Source organism: Bison bison, unplaced genomic scaffold (assembly GCF_000754665.1).
Source record: "Bison bison bison isolate TAMUID 2011002044 unplaced genomic scaffold, Bison_UMD1.0 scf7180017864369, whole genome shotgun sequence".
Classification (NCBI taxonomy): Eukaryota; Metazoa; Chordata; class Mammalia; order Artiodactyla; family Bovidae; genus Bison; species Bison bison.
In genome coordinates this window covers 1,978,349-2,002,651 of record NW_011494941.1, presented here as the reverse complement: position 1 = coordinate 2,002,651, position 24,303 = coordinate 1,978,349, and the positions used below count along the sequence as shown (strand labels likewise).

At 41.1% G+C, this 24,303-nt stretch overlaps 1 protein-coding gene across 1 annotated transcript in view; it reads left to right on the top strand.

The window, feature by feature from the left end:
• Positions 1-24,303, top strand: part of DAB1 (Dab, reelin signal transducer, homolog 1 (Drosophila)) — a 451,043-nt gene that overhangs the window by 137,877 nt on the left and 288,863 nt on the right. Inside the window, exon 2 of the mRNA XM_010855870.1 lies at positions 20,856-21,058. Within this exon, the coding sequence (XP_010854172.1) occupies positions 20,992-21,058 (67 nt within the window). The 5' untranslated portion in view covers positions 20,856-20,991. The remainder of the gene's footprint in view (positions 1-20,855; positions 21,059-24,303) is intronic.

The window sequence follows — 24,303 nt, the reverse complement described above, 5'->3', positions numbered from 1 at the left end:
TTTTAGCTTTTTTTTGACTGGGAGATTTTTGTAGAAACTAATGCCTGTGGCCAGCAATTTCTATTTTGGCTAGCCAAAAGTTAATTCTGTTATTTCACTAACACTTTGCAGGTTGTCACATTTAATGGTTATAACTGACACACCTGTAAAATCTTTTAATTTTTGTGTAATGTTGTCTTCAATCCACTCTTCTGCAGAAGCAAAGGAGCATACTCCAGCACCATGAGTTTCATTTTCCCTTTACATATCAGAGTCAGTTTCTAAGGTTGTTTGTCTTTTTGTTGGTCTAATATTCATATCGTCTGAATTAGAACTATATTCTGAAGAACCGTCATCCCCTGAGACACTAATATATATGTTGCTCGGACTATCAGAAAATATCTGCTTAAAATTCACCGAAAAATTCTCCTTCACTCAAAATTTTGTGATGTGTCATTTTTCAAAATGTTGCATTTGTAATATACACCAGGCTGGAACAAAAACCTAACGGAGCAAAATGTGAATGATGATGACAATCGTAAGTTGTATAATGAACCCTTCATCAATTTTAAGCTCTAACAACTTTGCATGGTAATGTTAATTATATCACCCTCTAAAAACACTCTCTAAAACTCTAACACTCTCTAAAAATGTCTTCAGTCAATAACATCCAGGTAACAAAAGACCTAACGGCTTCCATGGGGCTCAGTGGTAAAGAATCCACCCGCCGGTGCAGGAGTCATAGGTTCAGTCTCTGGGTCAGGAAGATCCCTTGGAGGAGGAAATGGCAACCCACTCCAGTATTCTTGCCTGAGAAATCCCACGAACAGAAAGAGTCTGGAAGGCCACAGTCTATGGGGTCACAAAAGAATTGGATGCGACTTAGCGACTAAACAACAATGATGAAAGATGTATTAATATATCTCCGGTCAGTAGTGTGGTAACAGATTGAAAGTATGGGGAAACCCTGTGTTGAGCAAGTCTATCCTTACCATTTTTCCTACAGCATTTAGTTACTTCATATTTCTGTGTCACATTTTGATAATTGTTGCAGTTATTTCAAATGCTCCACTAGCAAAAAGATTATGACTCACTGAAGGCTTAGATGATGGTTAGCATTTTTTAAGTAATAAAGGGTTTTTATATTAAGGCATGTGTATTGTTTTTTTAGGCCTAATGCTAATGCACACTTAATCGACTGCAGTATAAGGTAATCTTAACTTTTATATGCACTGGGAAACCAAAAAACTCGCGTGACTTGCTTTATTGTGCTGTTTGCTTAATCGCAGAGAGTCTGGAACCCACAACATCTCTGAGGTCTGCCTGCACTTGACTTTTTCATTTGTTTTTGTTTGTCTTCTTTCACTAGGACATAAGCCACATTCTCACAACTGAACAATGCATGGCAAACAGCCTTCAGTCAGTAAATTAAACTCTTTTGACTGAATGAATAAAGAAATATATTTGGAGTTGGGATCGGGGGTGCTCTGCTTGCACTTCCTTGTTCTGATGGTGTTCGTGGCAGAACACGTATGCTTCACCCCACGTGATCACGCCTTGCCAAACCCCTTCTCTGGCAATCACTGAAACTTCTAATTGTGATTCCCAGCTGTGAACTTTGCCCTTCCTTCTTTGTGGAGTGGCTCTGGGCTGGGCAGTTATCTCTTCAGGAGCTGTTCTTTGCAGTCTGATCACATGGGTAATGTAACATTTAATTTAAAAAAATCTCTGAGTAGAGCTCTTTATTAGAAATTAATTTGCTCAGGTTCTCGGGTGTTGTTTACTTCTAGTGTGCTGAAGTGTTTCCCCTGGTAGGAGCTCTTTCTGTCCTCTGCTAAAGTTCTAGGGAAATGCTTTCTAGAATGTCACCCTGTGCAGCTCCGGTTTTGTAAATTCTGTTCTGAGCAGGGGGCACTTTCTGTCTATATCGTGAGCTGAAGTCTAACTCTTTTTTTTTTTTTTTTTAAAGGTTTCTTTTATGCTTTTTGAAATGTTTAAAAAAACAGCTTGTTCTTGGGGCAGGAATTTTGTAAAAGCAAATGATACGTTAGAAATTGTCTAATAAAATTAAACTGAATAGAAGTGTTTTCTATGGCTTATGTTACAAATGGAGAATATGTTGGACTGTGGTGGTGTCAGAAAAGGACTAGGAATCAGATGACCTGGCTAGTTGTTTTATGTAGCTTATTATTTGGGTGACTCTGGGCAAACCATTCAATCTCCCTAAGATACAGTTATTATTTGAAAAATGAAGTCTCTAGGCCATGGTCTTAATGCCATCCAAGATCCTTTCTAGCTTTAGAGCTCCTCACTGGAAGCCTAACAACTTCAGTCTTAACTTGGATACAGCTGGTTACTAGTACTGGGCCTCTGGGTAAGTCAGCTTCTTTCTTGGAGCTCTAGCTTCTCAGTCTATCAAAAAGAGACAAAGAGTTTGTGTTTTTTCCAAGGGCATTAAGAGAATTTTATTTGGACACACAAAGGTGAACATACTTTTTAGCTGTAGAATCCTGATTTATTGGAAGCAACTTCTTACTTTATTGTGATTTCATGGCACTCTGCCAACAGCATGGTTGGAGAAAAGGAGATGAAAAGTCATTACTTATCAAATTGACAGTTTTAAAATGGTACTTTAAAAATATTAAAAAAAAACTAAAAAATATATGTATGTTATGATTCACTTTTGATTTTTTTTTTTTTAATTCCCATCTTAAGTTCTTGACTTGAGCTTGGGGAAAGGATTCAGAAATAGCTTTCATTTTCAAAGGAGTATTTTCAAAGGAGTATTTCATGTCCCCGTTTTTAACCACTGAATTTTTTGTGGGTGTTTCTCCCTGGAATTCCTGGGGAAAGAGATCTTTTCATGCTTCTTCTGATCATGTATCCCTTCTTCTGTGGACGGATATTAGCAGGTAATACCTACAAAATCACAAATGCCATGCGAATTTGCAGGACCTGCTGGCTGCTTTCTGGAAACTTCCTATTGATAGGCACCTGATTGACACTGACTCAGGTTTTTTTTTTTTAATTAATTAATTTATATTTTATTGAAGGATAATTGCTTTACAGAATTTTGCTATTTTCTGGACACTGACTCATTTTTTAAAGATAAGCCTAATTAAAAATCTGGAGTCACTCATTTACCAGTTTGGCTCTTGGAAGTCATTTAGTATTGCTATCTCTATAAGAATAGAGTTAACATGGATATTATTTCTAATATAATGAATATTCCTGATTTAGACTGTACATTTGAAATGATGAATATTCCTAATTTAGACTGTAAATTTGAATGACCAGAGGCTGAAGTTCCCTCCAAGGAGGGAAAAGGCATCATTTTATTGGGGCCAGTGACCCTACTGGCTTGGCCCAGGTGGCTGTGCAAAGGTACAGAATTCCATCAGACTGGAGGAGGTGTGGCCTGGAGTCAGCAGATAAAGGAGGTGTGGTCTTGGCAGCTGGGAGTGAGAGAGGAGGGTTGGGACCAGCTAACATACCAGCCATCCTGGCCATGGGGTCCTGACCTCTTACTCTCATCCCGCCCTCATCCCCATAGTATTAATTTTAACTCTAGATGATCTACAGGGAAACATAAGACAGAGCTAGGTGTCAAGGTATGAAAAAAAGATCTTGGAATCCAGAAACATGAATTCCAGTCCTATTTTCAACACTACCCAGCTGGAAAACCACTGGCCCATCTCTTCTTGTCCGAACCTGGCAAAATAGGGACAGCAGAGCCTACCTTCCTGCGGTGTCATGTAGAGGAAATGAGTGTGTGGACAGGAAAGTAGTTGGCAAAACGTTGACAGTCTTTAGAAAGGAAATGTCAAATGAGTGCAGAGATGAAGGGGAGACCAGAGGGCACCCTCCAAAGAGAAGCTGGAGATCTTTTCCTCTCCCTGTTGCTGTGTTCTGACAAGGATGTGTTGTCTTCGTACCAAATGAAGATGGGAGTGTGGAATGGAGCTCTTTGGGCTTCAGACCTCAACCTCCACATGGAGCTCAGGCCAGCTCACCCTTGCTTCCCTGCAGAGAGGGCTAAAGGAGTCAATGATAAAATATCAGAAAGGCATTTGAGGGCTTTTAGAAATACTCACCCGGAGAAGGCATTGGCACCCCACTCCAGTGTTCTTGCCTGGAGAATCCCAGGAACGGGGGAGCCTGGTGGGCTGCCGTCTATGGGGTCATACAGAGTCGGACATGACTGAAGCGATTTAGCATAAGCATAGCATAGAAATACTCACCAGGTAACATTACATACATGTAACCATGTAGTGTCAGCTATTCAGAGCTGCATGGTTGTGTTATTTATTAATCATATTGTATGTGTGTACACGTGTGTTTTCAAATTAGTATTAAAGTCTTGAACCAGAGCCCATTAAAATAAAAAAACTATTGTTGGGTGTGCTTAAGGAAACCAGCAAATATTTCTTTTAAAACTTTGTTTAAGAGAAGTCTACCCAGAATCCTCGTACTTGGCAGGCAGAAATTCATCTAAACTGTTTTCCAAATTTACCAAGTGCTTTCCTGAATAGACAAGGAGCCTGGGGGTATTTCTTGCAGGAGTGATGAGTTGTGAATCCCAATATGAGATGTGTGTTAAAAAAAAAAAAAAAGTCCGTTTAAAGAGGAAAAAGAAGTTTCTGACTGTTTGGCAAAACAGCTTATTTTTAAACTGAAGAAAAATAGGATTGTGGGGATTTCAAAGTTTTTTGTGATTTTATTTGTTCATCTATAGGTGGGACTTTCTAACATCTCATTAGCACAGGGGCAAACTGAGATGTAAAAGGAATGGAAGACTGTCCATCACCTCAGGCGGCCTTCATGCTCATCAAGGGACAAGTTGAGGGTAGATCAGAAAGTGGCAATGTATGCAACACAGGGTGAATTTATGGAAACAGTGTGATGTTGGGAGATAGGTGCATCTGGGTTCTAGATCTGGATCCACCTGGGGCTTGATGTTGCATCAGTTCGATGCCTCAGTTTCTACTTATTCAAAACAAAGGTAATAAGCCTTCCTATGTTGTAAAGATGAATGAGACAAGGCATGTAGCCTGCTTATCGCAGAATGTGGCATGTAGTAGTGTAATCACAACTGTAATTATATTTTCCTTTCTTTGTTTCTCCCTTCAGTTTCATGCTCTGTCACAAGAGACGTATAGGCTTGACGTTCCTTAGGAATGCTGAAGGCTGTGACTAGCTTTCCTGGAGGAGGAGCTGCCCTTGGACCTTGAACTAGCTGTCTTCTGCCAGCTCTTCCAGGATGTGCTCTGCTCTCCCTCTTCCCTCCCTCCCTCTGCGTGGACTGCATCCATGGGCTTCCTGGCCTCTTGGCCTCTTCTTAGAAATAGCCAATGCTGAGTTCTAGCAGGAGGCTGAAGGGTGGACAGGAAGGAGAATGAAGAAGTCTGTGTGCTTTGCTCAGCTTTTAGGCTTTCTCTTATCATAGGGTTGCCTTGGACTTGCTGTATCCTAGACTGCATGTCACCACTCCATTTATGGCAATGTTTTCTACTGAGTTTGCTCCCCATTCCGGTCACCCTTCCCTTCTCTTACCCCTTCAAGCCTAAGAGAAGTAACAGGTTCTGCTATTCTAGCCCTATCCTATCCAGGATCCTATAGGGATCCTGGCCTATCCGTCAAGGTTAACCTTCCACTCAGCCCACTCTTGGGCACATAATCTTTGTACTAACTCTTTGCAATAATACTATCTTCAGTATGTCATCTGTTTCAGGACGGGACCTCAAAGAGTGGGCTGAGTTTGATTAGATGAGGAGGTATAGCATTGGGTAACCAAGCTGTGCTCTGGGATCTATGACTGATGTAGTGTGGCCTCAGCGTGTGTTTCCTTCAAGAAGGATGGACTGGACTGTAAGTCTGGGGAAGATGTGCCGGTCAAGAGCCCGAAGGTCTGGTTAACATATCAGACTTCACATCATAGCAGAGATGGTTCTTGGTAATTGTTTCCTGATTCATTTTGACAGGTGTCTGTTGAAAAGTTAATAGGTATATGGTATAGGAAATAAATAGCAGAAATTTCTCTCCTTTCCTTCCAAATAATGATATGCAAATGAACTAGAGGGAAGGAAAAGAGAACAATATGGAATGACTCTCTCCTGTACAATTTGCATATGTCATCTTATTTATTCTGCTTAGCAGCCATTAGGGGTAAAGTACAAACTTCAGTGGAGTTGCCAAAAGTCACAGAACTGGGACTTAGTGGAGCCATAATTTGAAAGCCAAGGCCAGTCTGTGAAATGGTGATGTTCATGAATTTCCAACGTTGTCAGCTGCAAGATATGAAGAGTGATGTAATTAAGGGTTCAAATGAGAGGTACAGGTAAGAACAGCAGGGTGTGAGTCTTAGGCTGTTTGTTACAGCCCCGTCACAGGAAGGAATGTGACATTGTAAGGCCATGCACAGCAGGAATTTCTGCAAGAGTAATCTATGCAGAAGGAGTTCCTCTATAATCTTAGAGTTGTCACACAGCCTAGCATCCCAGCCATTGGGGTGTGATTTCATAGCAGGAAGGATCCTGGATATCTCTCCGGGACTAGGTCAACTCATTCCAATTGCACAGGATACTGTTCTGTCCCTGCCATTGGGTACCCTGTTTCTACTTCTACGGAAAGTGATCTCTGTCTCTCCCCTAGTTGTACATATATTTCTCCGCCTGGTGGCTTCTCCACTTCTGCTTACTCATAACTTCTGCTGTCTCCCCTTGCTGCCTCAGAGCCTCTTTATGTGTATCTTTTCACTTCTGGCCCTGTTACTTGTGGACAGAATCTGTATTAACGAGTTCAGATTCTTGGGAGAGAGAATATACCCATCTTTTCATATGTCCAATCTGGATCTAACTCTTCCTGCGAGGCCAAACTGTGACTCTGATCATCCAGTGAATTGTCCTTGGATAAGGGATAGACTTAGCAAAGCTATGGTTTTTCCAGTAGTCATGTATGGATGTGAGAGTTGGACCGTAAAGAAGGCTGAGTGCTGAAGAATTGATGCTTTCAAATTGTGGTGCTGGAGAAGACTCTTGAGAGTCCCTTGGACTGGGAGGAGATCAAACTGGTCAGTCCTATAGGAGATCAGTCCTGAATGTTCATTGGAAGGACTGATGCTGAACCTGAAGCTCCAACACTTTGGCCACCTGATGCGAAGAACTGACTCATTGTAAAAGACCCTGATGCTGGGAAAGACTGAAGGCAAAAGGGGATGGCAGAGGATGAGATGGTTAGATAGCATCACCAAATCAATGGACATGAATCTGAGCAAACTCCCGGAAATAGTGAAAGACAGAGAAACCTGGCGTGCTACAGTTTATACAGAAAGTCAGGCACTATTTAGTGACTGAACAATGAAGAATGGACTCTGTGAAGCTGAAAAGTTTATACCTTATGCCTAATGGTTGCTAAGCTGGGACTTAGATTAGGGAGTGGACATCTCCAGGAGGGGCCATTATTCTGACTCTTCTGGTCCACTTTCTGGCCCCCACAAATTCACATCCAGTCCAAATGCAGAATACAGGCAAGGCCTCTGTATGACCTCATCAGTTCAGAAGTCCAGATTCCCATTATCTAAATTATCTAAAATCATATAACAGTGACTAGGGCATGGACATCTTTGCGAGGTAGGGTATTTTCCTACCTAACCCCAGCACTTACCACTGTGTGTTAAGCATCTTAAATAAATTATGTCATTTAATACACTAACCATATCTGGTGAATATTCTCAGAGCCATAGTATTTTGCAGTGTTCAGAGTCAGGGGAATCTAATAACAGACCCAGTCATGTGGGACCAGGGAGTGGATCACAAAGGCCTGGAAACTTGTGAATTCTCTTTACCATTGTGCCTGCATTTCCCTACTATGTTGCCGCATATTCAGATTACTTGGGGAGATTTTTAAGCATCCCAATGCCCAGGTGGAACCTCAGAGCAGTTAAATGAGAACCTTGAAATGGGTGTGTGTGCTCAGTTGCTAAATTGTGTCTGACTCTTTGCAACCCCATGGACTCTAGCCAGCCAGGCTCTTCTATGGGATTTCCCGGGCACCAGTACTAGACTGGGTTGCCATTTCCTCCTCCAGGGGATCTTCCCAATCCAGGGGTGGAACCTGGGTCTCCTGCATTGGCAGGCAGATTCTTTATCATTGAGCCTCCTGGGAAGCCAAACGTAAATAGTCTTTCCACCTCCTCAGATGATTTCAACGTGCAACAAAGCTTGGGAGCCTCTGCCCTGCATTGCTTTACTCATCACTAGAGGCCAGTGCTCCAGGGGAAGGGTGAACGTGGTAAGGAAGCCTTCCCCACGGAGGGGAGCTTCAGCTGACAGTTGAAGGCATTTGCTGGGTGTGACAGTGAAGAGGGTATTGTGTGGACAGGAGATATCTACTAGCAGATGGCAGGCTTCCCTGATAGCTCAGTTGGTAAAGAATCCGTGTTTGCAGTTTGCTCGGTATTTGCTGAATGTGATGGAAGTTTTTTAAGATCCCGTGAGAAGGTTCACATAAATACATTCACACATCAGGAAACAACGGGCAACACACGCTCCTTTGTCAGAGCATCCGTCCTCATTTATGGCTTGAGCAAAACACAACCCCACGGTTATCATTGTTGTGGATACGTTTTGTGAGCGAGATAATTGTGGAAATTGGGTTGCTTCCCATCAAGAGCGAATCCTTTTGTAGAGAAAATTTGAGCTATCCATGTATTCCATTTTACAGTAATTGAGATTGGACTAGCAAGTCGTTAGTGAAGCAAAGGAAAATGATGGGTTCTTTAGTTTTTTTCCAAAGGAAGGTAGAAAAAATTGATGTTTGAGAAGCGAGAGAAAAATTAAAATGGGGTGTCAGTGGTTGGAGGGAACATGCCCATTCCTTGGCTCTCTGGTTAATGAGAGGGTGGCATCTCTGTGCTGAGATCTCCCTTGAGTGCAGCTAGTGGGAAGGTGCCCCCTGTGGTCAGAACAGGCACTGGGATGTAGACCATCTAGGGATGAGCCCATGCCCAGGACCACCCTGGGTACTGCACAGCTTGGGGACATCTGTCTTTCTCACCCAGCTTACTACTGGCAGATGTTAGTCTGTGTGGTTCTCTTCCCCACTGTCAACTTTGAAGATAATGAAACGCAGCTTGAGCAAAGGAGAGTCAATAACAGCGGTATATATTTTAGCTACATCAGTAGGTGAAGCTGCCAAATGCAATGCTTGCTTATTTAAAATCCACTTCACTGGGAGGGCCTCATTAAATACTTGTCTTTTCTTTCTATAAGGCCCCGGGGAATGGCCATAGTTCAAGTTACTCAGTCACATCATGGAGGAAATGGGGATAATAGTAGAGGGCATTCAGTCTCCAAGAGCAGATAGACGTTGTGCCCCGCAATGTCATGTGGCTTGTGTGGTCAAAATGAGGACAGGCATTGGCTAAGAAGCTAGGTGATGATGGAGGTGGAGTTTTAGGACCGGCGTTGGGGAAGAGGTATGAAGACCACCTGAGGCCAGTCCCTATCCCTGGGAGGGTGTAGCAGTCACCAGGCTTTGATTCATCTCTCTCTGTAACTTGCCCATGTAGTCTTCTGTGTACAGAGTAGGTGCTTAGAAACGTATATAGAATTGATTTGGTTTATAGAACCAGTAACTTGCTGGCTATGTGCTGAAGGAATTAGAGATATTTGCTCTTTTAGTATTTCTTCCTGAGAATTCATTTATCTAGAGTATCTTTGGAAAGAAAAATTTAAGAGCATAAGCTTTTAAACTCAGTAGCTCCACTGATGCAAGCAGTCTCCCAGTTGGTCCCCTTGTCCCCACCATCGTTGGTCTCCAGCCCCAGGGCAATTCCTAGGTTAGCATCATCTTGAAAGAATTGAGCTGTATCAGCCACTCCCCTCTTCAATCATTGTGGTATCCCTCTGTCACCTGCTGGTGAAGTGAAAGTTGCTCAGTTGTGTCCGACTCTTTTCAACACCATGGACTATACATATAGTTCATGGAATTCTCCAGGCCAGAATACTGGAATGGGTAGCCTTTCCCTTCTCCAGGGGGTCTTCCCAACCCAGGGATCAAACCAGGGTCTCCTGTATTGCAGGCGGATTCTTTACCAACTGAGCTACCAGGGAAGCCTGTCATCTGCTAGTAGATGTTTCTTTAATCACTTCTTCTTTCTCCCACTAATGAATCAATTTGAAATTTGCACCTGGCAGCAGCACATGAATTTTTAGATACAAAAATTTATATACATATGCTATTGTGAATCTTCATGTTAAAGGAATAAACTATCTACTTTTCATATTAAAATAATTGTAAGTAGCTATTACAGAGATTGATGTCTTCACTTCAGTGGATTTTTTTTTTTTTTCAATCCTGTCTGGGCTGCCTACTCCCTAGTTTGAAGACTGTGGGGTCCCTGGATTGCCCATTGTACAGATGAATAAATTGAGGCTCAGACTAGTTTGATAGCTAAAGTACCTGAAAGTACATAAACAGTCAGTGGGAGAGTAAGGCAGGAGTCCAACCCAGCCCTCAGCTATTGCTTTAGGTTCTGCCACTTACTGATACATTTTTGTAAAATCATAGGTAAAGATTTTAGAAGGTTGGTTAGAAGTCAGGCCCCAAGTATTGAAAACACTAATGGAATTATTTTAAGCTTATACACTTTTTTTCTGATCCTCTATTAGTTTATGTAATGAATTTTCATGGTGCAGTAAATACTCAATGAAACTGTGTGATCCATTAGTTAAATGAAATGTTCCTAAGTATGCCATGTTGCTGTCACATAAATTCCTTCAATATTGCTGAAATCTGGTTCTGACTTTTGTGAGCTTTGAGTTTGATTAAAGAAACACCTTCTGTTCCTCCTGTCATCTCCTTACTAAAGGATGTCAGATACCTGAGTAATAGCAGTACCTGTCTTCTGGAGTGGAGCATTTTATTTTCCCCAAAGTACTTTCACGTAACTTTCATTTATTCCTGTTCATTTAATCCCATGAATTATAGCCAGCATTATCCCATTTTACAGATGAGTAAACTGATGGACCATTTAGTTTTTTTCATTCTAGATCTGCCCTAGAAATGTCAGACTACCAGATAACTGTATAGCAAGATCCCAGTGGTTTATTTTTCAAGTTAAAAGAAAGCATGCTTTGTTCAGAGAGAGTTTAAAACAACTTGAGTCAGATTGTTTTGACTGTATTTAAAACTACTACCGCTATTACGCTTTAGGGGCTTCTATGGTAGCTCAGCTGGTAAAGAATCTGCCTGCAAGGCAGGAGATCCCAGTTTAATTCTGGGTCAGGAAGATCCCCTGGAGAAAGGGATAAGCTACCCATTCCAGTATTCTTGGGCTTCCATGGTGGACTCAGACAGTAAAGAATCTACCTGCAATGCGGGAGACCTGGGTTTTATCCCTGGGTTGGGAAGATCCCTTGGAGGAGGTCATGGCAACCCACTCCAGTATTCTTGCCTGGAGATTCTCCATGGAAAGAGAAGCCTGGCGAGCTACAGTCCATGGGGTCACAAAGAGTCAGACATGACTGAGCGACTGAGCACATTATGCGTTAGTATTATACTCTTCACATAAGTTAAGGAACACTGAAAATTCCCTGTTGGATTTTTTTTTTTTTTTTTTTTAGAGAGAGACAGTGCTGATGTTCACGTCCATGGGACCATACACTGTTGATTTTACGAAAGCCTATAGACCCTTTTCATTTTGTTTCTGGCTTAAGGTTATTTGGGCATGGCCTTTGTGGAACCTGTAACTGATCACATTTCCTTTTTTGCTTTGTCCTCTAGGATGTCAATAAACTTACAGCTTATTTTCTGCAACCTCAAGATTGTTTTTGTGTCCTAGTCTTTTTTCTACCTCTGCCTTCATTTCCGATTCTTTGTTCCCCTTCACTCCAGTTTTCTTCATTCATTAATTTTATCCTTTTCTGGAGAATGAGTGTATATGAAACTTTATATAAGCTCCCTGACTTCTTTTTATTTTTTTTCATAATGTCAGGTGAACATAACCAACAAGCAACACAATTAACATGATGTCTCAGGCCAAGAGAGGTCTCCTACTTCTGTGATTTTTTCCATCCTTTTCTGACATGTACAGTTGTGGCAAAACAGGTCTGCTGTGAGGTTGTTAATTTATCAACTTTGTGGCCTTCAGAGTTTTAATCCCAGGATATGTTCTGTCAGTGTAGGTATCTTTCTGGATGGGTTTGGTCTAAGCAAATGATGGCTGTGAGGATGGTGCTATTTTATCAGCAGAGAGATGTACTACCTTCAGATATCCTACTACAGTTTTATAGCCTTTGCATTTCTGATATCCCTGGCAGAATTAAATAAGCACTGCCATTGGGCTCCACAAAACCTTGCTCTTTCCTATTCTCTTGACCCTGAAAAGGATTATAGAGAAGGAGCAAATTTTGGGCAGTTTCCAAATGAAATATGTCAGATAAGTTAGCCCTTGACATATTAAAAAAACAGAAAAAGGGTTGATAGTTTAAAGTCATAGTCCCAGGGATGGAGAGGGAGATGGTCCCAACAAAGGCTGACTCTGGCTACATAATTAGCACTACCAACCAGGGTTCTTGGCCTCTTTAATCAATAGAAATTGATCAGAGGCCAGACAAGAAATCCTTTATTGGGGCACCTGCTGCAGCAGGGGCGAATGAGAACAAACAATAGGTTCCCTCGCTGGCTGGCTCCCAGAGAGGGGCAAGCTTTTTCCTTATATGGAGTGAGGATAGGGGTGTGTCCAGGGGTCAGGCTGGGTAGATGGCTTAGGTGTTTTGCCCACCTCTTAGGTGGTGTTGCATGCCGAGGGCATGCACAGGATGCTGCTTTTTGCTCCCAGCTCCTCAAAAGTAGCAATTGGGTTTTTGGTCTCCTTGTATCTTTGGGGTTCAGAATGTGCCCCAACTGCGCATGCATGCAGTTCCATACAGTTTCTTTGTGTTTTTTTTGTTCCAGGAGAGGTATGTTCAGTTGCACGCATTGCAGCACTGAAGAAAAGGGTCCCTGTTTCCAGGCCTGTCTCAAAAGGAGCTTGTGGTGATTTCTGGGGTTAATTGATTAAAAAGTCTTAAAGGGCAATTCCTGGCATGGAGGCAAGTCTGGAGGGGAGGTCCAGGGCTCAGGAAGAGAGAGACCTGCTTGAAACAACCTTGGTCAAGAGACTTGTGTCAAGTCAAGCATTCCAGGCAGATACAGGATGAAGTTGAAATCTATAATAAGAACTGACAGCCATAAACTAATTTTAAACTCAACTAGCCTTGGGAATTAGAAAGCAGTCCATCCAGGGAGCCGGAATTGGGTCTGAGATTTTTTTTAAAAAAGAAAGGTGTTGCCAGAATTGGCTTTGTTACATACTTGGGTGTGTTATGGTCTGAGCTAGGCTTTTTTTTTTTTTTTAATTTGAAGATAATTTCAGAATTACAGAAAAAAGTGTAGGAACATACAAAAAGATACCCTACACCCTTTACTTAGATTCACCTGCTAATAGTTTTATCTCATTTGCTTTAGTATTTGTGTATTCTCTCTGTGTATATCCATAGATATACATACACATATGCTGTATACATGTCCGAGATTTGTTTTTCCTGAATCATTTGGATGGTGCATGTAGCTTAGCCCTTTATACCTAAATATTTGGTATGTATTCTCTAAGAATGGGCTTCCCAGGTGGTTCAGTGGGTAAAGCATCTACCTGCAATGCAGGTGATGCAGGCAGATGCGAGCTTGATCTCCAGGTCAGGAAGATCCCCTGAATGAGGGCATGGCAACCCACTCTAGTATGCTTGCCTGGAGATTCCCATCTAAAGAGGAGCCTGGCAAGCTACAGTCCATGGGGTTGCAAAGGGTTGGACATGACTGAAGCAACTGAATACACATGCATGCATTCTCTAAGAATAGGTATATTCTCTTACATAGCCATGAAAGTGAAATCGCTCAGTCGTGTCCGACTCTTTGCGGCCCCGTGGACTGTAGCCCACCAGGCTCCTCCATCCATGGGATTCTCCAGGCAAGAATACTGGAGTGGGTTGCCATTTCCTTCTCCAGGGGATCTTCTTGACCCAGGGATTGAACCCAGGTCTCCCGCATTGCAGGCAGACGCTTTAACCTTTGAGCCACCAGGGAAGCCCTATATAGCCATAGGAAACATCAATTAAAATAAATTTAACATTGATAGAATATTTTTACCTAATTTGCCATCCATATTAAAATTTGTCGAGTGGCTCTCTGATTTCCTTTGTAGCATTTGTTTTCTCTCCAAAAAGTGGATCTAATATTTCACTTAGTTGTTGTACCTGTTTAGGTTGTTTTAATCTAAAATATTTCCACAGCCTACCTTTGTCTTTGGTTTGCCATTTTTGAAGAATAGACTTTTCTCCACATTTTTGTATGCATGTTATTATTAGATTCCTGGCCAGAATACTGCATCATAGTGATGTGGTCTTCTCAGGATATTACCTGATATCCATCTGCTCATCTCTGTTAATGTTTTTTTTCATCTCTGTTAATGTTAATTTTGATAACTTGATGGAGGTGTTGTTCAGTGTCTCCATTATATGATCACAGATTTTCTGCTTGCAACTACAGACAACAAATGAGAACACACTTTAAGACCTATGGATGGCTTCCTGGATTTATCATTTATTGACTTTCTGGGACAATAGGATATGTTGGGTTCATCTTGTAACTGCCCGTCACAGCTCTGGAAGAGCCCACTTCTAGAAACTCTCGGTCTTTTGACTAAGAGTTGTAGTAGAAACTAAAATCTGGGTATTAAGGTATCACCTTGTCACTGGGGAATCTTTGCTTCTAGACCTGTTCAGTGGACAGGGCTAGGAAATATATGCATATAAACACGTGTACACACACCTACATGCAGATGCATGTTTATTTTATAAACCATGAGTTTAAACCCTGAAATCTCCAGTTTCCAAACTATCCCCACAGGGCTCTTTCCTGGCTTCCCCCTTTCCATATTTTAATGGTTATTCTTGAACAGTGAGAGTCTTGGCTCCCAGGAACATTAAAGAATTTACTTCTTTGCCCAATCCTATAATACATTTGGGAGAAGGCAATGGCACCCCACTCCAGTACTGTTGCCTGGAGAATCCCATGGATGGAGAAGCCTGGTGGGCTGCAGTCCATGGGGTCGCACAGAGTCGGGTACACGACTGAAGCGACTTAGCAGCAGCAGCATAATACATTTGGAATAGTTTCATAATTTCTTTTCCCTTAACACTACCAAAAAAAGCCTACTAAAAGGAGTTCAAGGTTTGTTTGCGGTGCTCCCTGCCCTGGTCCTGCTCATGATAGGTTGTAAACAGTTAAATTCTGTGTTTGTAAGTTATTCATATTAATGATTTCTCTCCCACCCCTTCAGTGACTGTTTATGATGCTCCTTTGAAATACAATTGAATTTGTTTCAGTTCACTTCCAGTTTTAGCCCTTCCCCCACTTTCCATTGCTGTTAATTTTATTTTTTTATCTGAGATGTGAAGCATTAATATGCTTCCACATGTAGAAATTAAGGAAAAATCTACTCTGATAAGTATGACCCTCTGCCATGTCTTTCTACCTGGTCATCCTGTCATTGTAACATCTAGGATCTCCCCATGTAGAGAAACAGCTTCATTGTTTTCTGGTTTGTTTGTCCTGTTTCTTTTTGTAAAGATAAGCAGATTTATGTATCCTCCTTTCTTACATAAAGACTGGCATACTGTATATTGAGCTAGGCTTTATAAGTGCCCAAATCTCATTGATTTTCCAAATCTTGCACTCTTGGTGTTGGTCTTCCCATTATATTGATGTGGAAACTGAGACTCCTTATCTGTACTGTTGCAAACCTTTGTGCCTTATTGATAAATAGCCTGTTTTCAGTGCTTTATACTTTATATGAAAGTGATTAAGATATGCCAAATCATGAAGCGTCAGGTAGTAGTACAATTTTTAATCCATCAAATTGCTGCCACTTGAAGTCCTGCTTCTTGGAAGTCTACCTCTTCATCTGGTTTTTAAAACTGGATGTCCTTTTAGACTGGAATTTTCAGTGTCTTAACATCTCACACAGTGCTTAAATAAGGATGCGGCGCACCTGGCTGGGAGAGTTGTTTTTGACTTTCTGTTTTTCCTTTTTAAAATTGAGATGAAATTCACATAATATGAAATTCACCATTTTAATGTATATAATTCAGTGTCACTTGCTTTACTCATAATGCTGTTTAACCGTTACTGCTATCTAGTTCCTAAACACCTCACCTCCACCATAGGAGACCCTGTAGCCATGAAGGTGTCAGTCCCCGTTCCCTGCTTCCCCCAGCACCTGGCAGCCCCTGCTCTGCTTTCTATCTCCCTTCGGATTATTTGTTTTGGATAGTCTGGAGGAAAATGGAATCATTTTCCATTTTCACAATAAGTGACCTTTCATCTTAACTTTTTTCACTTGGCGTGTTGTTTGCCGAGTTCATTCACCTTGCAGCCTGAATCAGTTCTTCATTTTGTTTTAGGGCTTGGATAGTATTCCGTTGTATGGACAGACTTTTGTTAATTCATTCTCCAGCTGATGGACCTCAAGGGGGTTTTGAGTGAAACTGGGGAGAAGATTGGCTTGCATCACCCTGCCTTGTGCTCTGCAACCTACTAGCCACGTGACTGTGAACAAGCTACTAAACTTGTGCCTCCCTTTTCTCATTTGTCGAGTGAGTGACTGAAGGATCGGATAAGATAATATATGAGAAGTTCATAGAAGACAACCTGGAGAACAGTAGTAGTAGTAATAGTAGTGTTAGTCGCTCAGTTGCGTCCAACTCTTTGCGACCCCATGGACTGCAGCCTGCCAGGCTCCTCTGTCCATGGGATTCTCCAGGCAAGAATACTGGAGTGGGTTGCCATTCCCTTCTCCTGGCAAATAGTGGGTCCTCATAAACTTAGCTGTTTCACCTTTCGATTGTATGAGGGTGGGAGGGAAGGAGAGTGAACATAAATGTGTATTATAGTAGGTGTTTTAGTGTGTGTTTGTTCTGTTGTAGCTGCTCAAACCTTTGTACTTTGTTTTATTAAAAAAGGCCTATCTGTTTTCTCTGCTTTGTGGTTTGGTATTTTTGCACCCCGCCCCTTCCTACCCCCCATCATTGAACATGGGATTTTACATTTAGAAGCAGTTCAGTAGACAGAATGTCTGTAGTGGAATGTTACATAATTCACATTTAGATTTGAAGAGCTCATTATAAAAAACCTGACACACTTCAGGAATATTAAATTACTGCAGATTGTGTGGAGCAAAGAAACATTATTGAAGCATTTCAAAATTCTAGGCGAGCCTGAATTTAACTGATAGGGTTTCACAGCTTTTACTGGGGAAAAATGATTTGAGTTGTCACGTGGTTTTCTGGGCCTAGAGGACTTTAATCTCCTTAATTACAAAGAAACGAATTTCCTAAATAATTTGGAGCTACTTCACAGCATTTGCTCAACCTCTGGCTTTTGGAAAATTAAAGGGAATGCCAGGGCCCTGGCCATAGAATGTTCTCTTCTTACTGAAGCTTTCTCAAGCACATTTTTATTCAAGATGATGCTAGTTTCCTTTCTTTATTGATATGGGGATGTACTTCAGGAATTCACAAGTAATGCTTATAACACTTGAACACAATCTCATTTTGTTAAACAAGTCGGACACTGGAGATGCCCACAGAATAGACAGAGGTGCTGTATTATGGCTTACAAAGTCAAAGGGAAGAAAATGGTGCAAATCTAATCCAGTTTTATACGCTGACTTTTAAGAATGCTTGAAATGATTTAAAACCCACAGATTTTTCAGTCCATGACAATGTTTATGGATCAGGTACCTACTGTGTGCAAGCCCAGCATGATGGAAATATCTTAGCTCCTACCATTTCCTACAATTTGTCTTTAGAAAGCAAACTTAACCTGCCATGGTTTCCTCCTCTGTAAAAAGAGGATAGCAATATGACCCTGAGTCTGTGTTGTGACCTTGTATTCCTGTGTTCATAACACAGCAAACTATTTGTGCTTAGTATTTATTGAGTACCTGCCAGGAGATGTGTCAGACACTCTTCCAAGCATGTTCCATGTGTGATCACAATTTCCTTAGCCACTCTAATAAAGTTGATACTGTTACTCCATTATAAAGGTAGAGAAACTAGGCAAAGAGGGGTTCAGTAATTTCCTTAATATCACATTGCTCCTAAGTGGCTCAGGCTATGAAGATGGCCAAGAATCAGATCATAAGTAAGGAGATACACTGTTTCCAGTGAAAGCTCATACTGCTGCTGCACAACAGGCCCCAATAAGTCAAGAGATAAGTTGTCCAGGCAAGGAATAGTGACTTTATTTAGAAAGCCAGCAGAGAAAAAAGATAGTGGACTAGTTTCTCAAAGAACCATCTTACCTGAGTTAGAATTCAGGCTGCTTTTATACTAAAAGGTGAGGGTATATGGTTGGTTGTTGCACACCTCTGGGTGTTTTAATCCTTTGTTCTTGCAGCTGTCCATGTAGGTCAGGTCACAATGTTCCTCTAAACCTTCAACAAGACAAATGTTTCTTTCTGCCTTGCAACTTTTTATCTCTATATGAATGGAAAAATGTTACACCTTTAAAGGTCAGAGCCTTGTGAATGGGCTATCCTGTATATTTCAGGCTATAGACAACATTCTTATAGCAAAAACAATAGAGTACAAAGGTTAAAGTAAAAGAAACAGATCCAACATGGAGTCAGATTTGTTCTTCCCTGTTACAGTTCCATTTAACAGAGAGATCAGAAAATCTTTCTGCCTAAGATACCTCTTTGAACTGGACCTTGAGAATGTCAAGGTAGACTTGAAAACTTCCACAGAAAAGTAACAGCACAATTGAAAATTGGGAAGTTAGGAAAGTATATCACCTCCCTACTAGACTTCTGCTTCCTTTTGTTATTTGGTTGTTAACGTAAAGCCTCCCTGGACATGCTGATGCTTCTGCCTGAGACAACCATTTATTCACTGATTATATATGCATTAGGACCCATTGGTCCTTTCCCTTGCCTTCCACCTGACGAAAGCATCATTCTTCAAGATCACACAGCGCAGAGCTTCTTGTCTGTGAAGCTTTATTGACTGTTTCAAACAAAGCAAAAAAACTTGCTTCTTTGTGCCCCAATCTGTTTTTGTTCTGATCATGTGTATTTCAGTATCTTACACGACTAACACCTCTGCTAGACTGAGCTTCTTTGAGGACAAGAGATCAGGCCTTGACTCTCTACTCTTGGGTTGCATGGTTGTACAGTATAACCATCTGTTGACATGAATGAGCCAGCACTTGCACCTGGCCCTTCTTATGTTCTTAGTAGATATCTGTTAAAATGAAGTGACTAGTAGCATTAATAAAATTATGTATTCCATTATAGGACAAAATTTTGTGACTCTGTCATCTCTTATGGAATGTTGTCTTTTGGGGGCAAGAGGTTAGGAAGGAGATGAGAGCTTTAGTGGTATGATACAGATAGACGGCACAGAAGTGGTGGGAAAAGTGCTCATTTTCAACGTAGTTTTCCATGTACCCCATTCTAGGAAAGTAATATTCCATTTTCTTTATTTGCAGTCTTAAGTCCTATACTGTAAGTACATTCATTCAGGGCTACTGTCCTTGTTAAAAAATAGTTTGTTAACAACAAGGAAATAAGATATCTTTGGATAAAGGTGTGAATTTCCCCATATTTAAGCCTTATTAAATTTTTGTGTGCCTTTTACGTTAAACATTTTCTAGTTAAGACATCTTTAATTGGCATGATTAAGGGGCTTGGGTTATTATTCTTATTGAGCTGAAACTGGCATTCCGGGTCACCCTTTTCAGATTAAACAGTTCTAGATCTATTTTGCAGGAGCTAAGAATTGGCTGCACAGTTTGAAGATCCATTTCCAGTAGCTTTATCTTAATATTCTTCAAAAATGAATAACTCCTGAATGTGTATTTTCAACTGAACTCTCACATGTAACTATCAGAGATAGAGAGTCACTGGGAAAGATTGTTGACTTGACACCAGGAATACATTCATTCAATTTAAATGAAATCAAATGAGATAATGTATGTGCAGCGGGAGCTGAGGGCACAGTATATAGTAAATGTATAGTAAATACTGGCCGTAATTGAAGTGGTATTATTATCATTATTATCTCTTCCCAGCACAGTGTCTGAGCTTAATAGTATCTAGTAGTGTGCAATGCATGTTTATTACAGAAAGAGGGATGAAATGTGTGTCTGCCTGCTTCTTTTCCTTTTCTCTTCCTCCCCACATTAAATGCTTGTCTGCTCATATAGCTGGGGGGGAAAGCTGACATAAAAATTGGCTTGCTGGAAAGTTTCTCAGCCCCATTTGTCACCTTACCCTTGAAGCCCAATTGTATGTCAACTGCATGTCCCTTCTGATGCCTGCTCGTGAGGGACAGACCACAGGTCACTTCCCTATGATCTGCTTCAGCTGCCAAGGCTCTGGTCAAGCTCGCCTGATGGATGGGTGCCTTATTGTTGGAAATGCCTCCACGGAGCTGCTCAGGAAATAACGCCTGTCCTGCATTTTCTGGGTGGTTTTCCGTGCTTGACAATAAGAAACATGGAAAATAAAGCATTGAGTTTTGCTTTTCTTGAAAGTCCGGTGTTTTAAAGATCTGTTATGTGTTTTCTATTTGAGTTTTGCAAATAAGGCCTCTCAAGCTCTTTCCTTGAGAGCGTGTGAGCCCTGTCAATGGCTTAATGAAACCATGTGGGCAGTTTATACATGGAGACCAAGGTTTTCCTGTTTTTGTATGTTTGACAATTCCTTTTTGCCCTTCTAATTTCTGACTTCACCAGGGTGGTTATTCTGAGTGTTCTCTTCTCTTGATTTGCAGCGCTCGGAAGGAGTGAATGAAATGTACAATTCGGGGTGTCGTTTCTGAAAGGAGGAGTCATTTTCTTGAAGAGGAGTCCTCAATGAGCCTGGCCAAGGCCCGGGATCTGTGTGAAGTGGACTAAGGATTTAGTAGGATGTCAACTGAGACAGAACTTCAAGTAGCTGTGAAAACCAGCGCCAAGAAAGACTCCAGAAAGAAAGGTAGGGCTCAATCTGTTCCTTTCCAAATGGCTACTTATTGTGCAGCAGTGGGTTTTCGGTCTTTGGAATAGGATTTGGTGCTATCTTTGTGATTGCATATAGTTTTACAATCACCAGCATTATTTGGTGTCTTTTGTATTCACAGTATCATGTTTTAATGGCTCATCCTTCTCTGGGTAAAATCCAAAAAAAAAAAAATTCATAATATACAAGGCCATTCTTAACCTGGCTTCTACCTCTCTGTCCATCCCTCTAGCAATATCACTGCCTAAATCTGCACCACATCCCCACCCAACCCTGTTTGCTTTCCAGGCATTCTGTGTCTTTAGTTCACCTTTGAATATATTAGGTTTGTCAAAAAGTTTGTTCAGAATTTTTCTGTAAATCTTCCTCAACGAACAAACTTTTTGACCAGCCCAATACCAGTGATTCTCAAACTCCAGGCATGCAAGCATGACCTAGAAAATTTGTTAAAACACAGACTGTTGAGTCTCGTTCCTGGAGTGTTTGGTTCACTATGTCTAGGGTAGAGCCCAAGATACATTTATAACAAGTTCTCAAGTAATGCAGATGCTGGTAGTTCAGAGACCAGATTTTGAGAGCACCTGGGCTAGCAGTTAAGCCCCAAATCCTTTTGTTGCTCTCCACTTTTTCTTAGACTGACCTTCTCCTACTTATTTTTCAGGGTTGAGCTTAGTAGGGCTCCTGAAGGGCCTTTCCTTACTCCCCAAATTGGGTTACTTCTTTTGTTTGTTTCACCAGCATTTTATTAGTATCACACTTTATTAAAAACACCCTGTATTTTCATTGGAGAGCTGTGCTATACAGTCCTTCAGAGCTGGATCTCTTGTTCACCCTTTTAACTCCCAACAATTAAAAAGTGTCTGACATAGAGGAGGCTCACAGGTATCTGGTAGAGAAGACTGGCATGCGTAGTATGAAAACAAAATGATTCTATTGCTTGTTCATGATTTTTGGAGGATTTGTTCCTATGGCTTTATGACCATGTCTATTGTTATAATAGGATGTAGGCAACTTGTTGCTTGGTGTATATGTGTGTGTGTCTGTGGTGTGATGTGTGTTTTCTGTCTTCTCTTTTCCTCCCTTTTCTTTTAAGACTGCATGGAAGAGGATTAATAGAACTCTCTTTCAAGTCTTAAAATCTGTCAGTATGGGACTGCAAACAAGCTGTCGTTGGTTGCTTTGTATAGGCAGTGATTTGTCTGAGGCATAGCCATGCCTGCCCAGTCATGTTTTCTGATGGCATTGTCTGATGCTCCGTAGGAAGCAAAGGACATAAATGTAATGCATATGCAGTTCTTGGACAGTCAGAACCCTAAGAAGGACTATAAATTTTGCTTTAGATGTTTATTTGAAACACAAGTATTTTGGAAGAAGTCTATTTTATCCTTTAAAACCTAATATAAGCCTTGCTTTTTATGCATGAGAGTATAAGAATAATAGAAGGAAAGCAAGTGAGAGAACAGGTCCTAGGAGAACTGCTACATGGAAAAAAAATTATTGCAGAGCCCGGTATGTACTAGAATTCAAATGCTTTTTCACTGGAAACTGACAAGTTATATTTTTGCTTCAAATTTAACCTTTCCACTAAACTTATGCTCTTGAATGTTTAATGCATTAGAATTGTACTTAATGTATGTCTTTTCATTTTTAATTTAAATACACAAAACCTGCAGCATTCTAAAGAGAGGATTCAGGTTTTAGAGAACATTGGCTTAGTTGAAGATTTGGAATGGGACTGTGAAGGTGACCTTTTGAACTCCTCCTTATCTTCACATCTTTAGTAGGTCTAAAGTCAACAGAGTACCTGTGCAAGGAGTATCCTCTAGTGAGTGGCTGATACTGTGAAGTCTGGGCAGGCAGAGCTGGATTCAGATTCTGCTGTATTACTTCCAAACTGTGTGATCTTAGCATGTGACTTCACCTCTCTGAGACTCAGTTTCCTTTCCCTTAAAATGAAGATGTAATATTACAAAGCTCAAAGGCTCACTAGGAAGATAAATTGAAATAAGGCAAATAAAACACTGAATATAGAACTTGGCATATGTTAAAAACTCAAAAAAGTTTACCTGGAATCTTCTTCTTCTCTTCTTCCCGTTTCCCCCTCCTCTTCTCCTCCTCCTTCTCATCTTCTTCTTTCCCTGTCATCTTTCTCCATCTTTCCCACCTCTCCCTTCTTTTCCCTATTTCTCTTCTGCCTTTTCCATTCCATCCTCCTCTTCTTTCTCATCTTTATCAGAATCATCTCATTGTTTTCTCTTACCCAAGGCGATCTTAAAAAGTATATAGATGATTTGTCCAGAACAAGATTTTACAATTATTTGTAATTATTCAACAGTGTTCAGTTCAGTTCAGTCGCTCAGTTGTGTCCGACTTTTTGCGACCCCATGAACGGCAGCACGCCAGGCCTCCCTGTCCATCACCAACTCCTGGAGTTCACTCAAACTCACATTTGTCAAGTCGGTGATGCCATCCAGCCGTCTCATCCTTTGTCATCCCCTTTTCTTCCTGCCCCCAATCCTTCCCAGCATCAGAATCTTTTCCTATGAGTCAACTCTTCACATGAGGTGGCCGAAGTACTGGAGTTTCAGCTTTAGCATCACTCCTTCCAAAGAACACCCAGGACTGATCTCCTTTAGAATGGACTGGTTGGATCTCCTTGCAGTCCAAGGGACTCTCAAGAGTCTTCTCCAACACCACAGTTCAAAAGCATCAATTCTTCAGCGCTCAGCTTTCTTCACAGTCCAACTCTCACATCCATACATGACCACAGGAAAAACCATAGCCTTGACTAGGTGGATCTTTGTTGGCAAAGTAATGTCTCTGCTTTTTAATATGCCGTCTAGGTTGGTCATAACTTTCCTTCCAAAGAGTAAGCGCCTTTTAATTTCATGGCTGCAATCACCATCTGCAGTGATTTGGGAGCCCCAGAAAATAAAGTCTGACACTGTTTCCACGGTTTCCCCATCTATTTGCCATGAAGTGATGGGACCAGATGCCATGATCTTCGTTTTCTGAATGTTGAGCTTTAAGCGAACTCTTTCACTCTCCTCTTTCACTTTCATCAAGAGGCTTTTTAGTTCCTCTTCACTTTCTGCCATAAGGGCGGTGTCATCTGCATATTTGAGGTTATTGATATTTCTCCCAGCAATCTTGATCCAGCTTGTGCTTCTTCCAGCCCAGCGTTTCTCATGATGTACTCTGCATGTAAGTTAAATAAACAG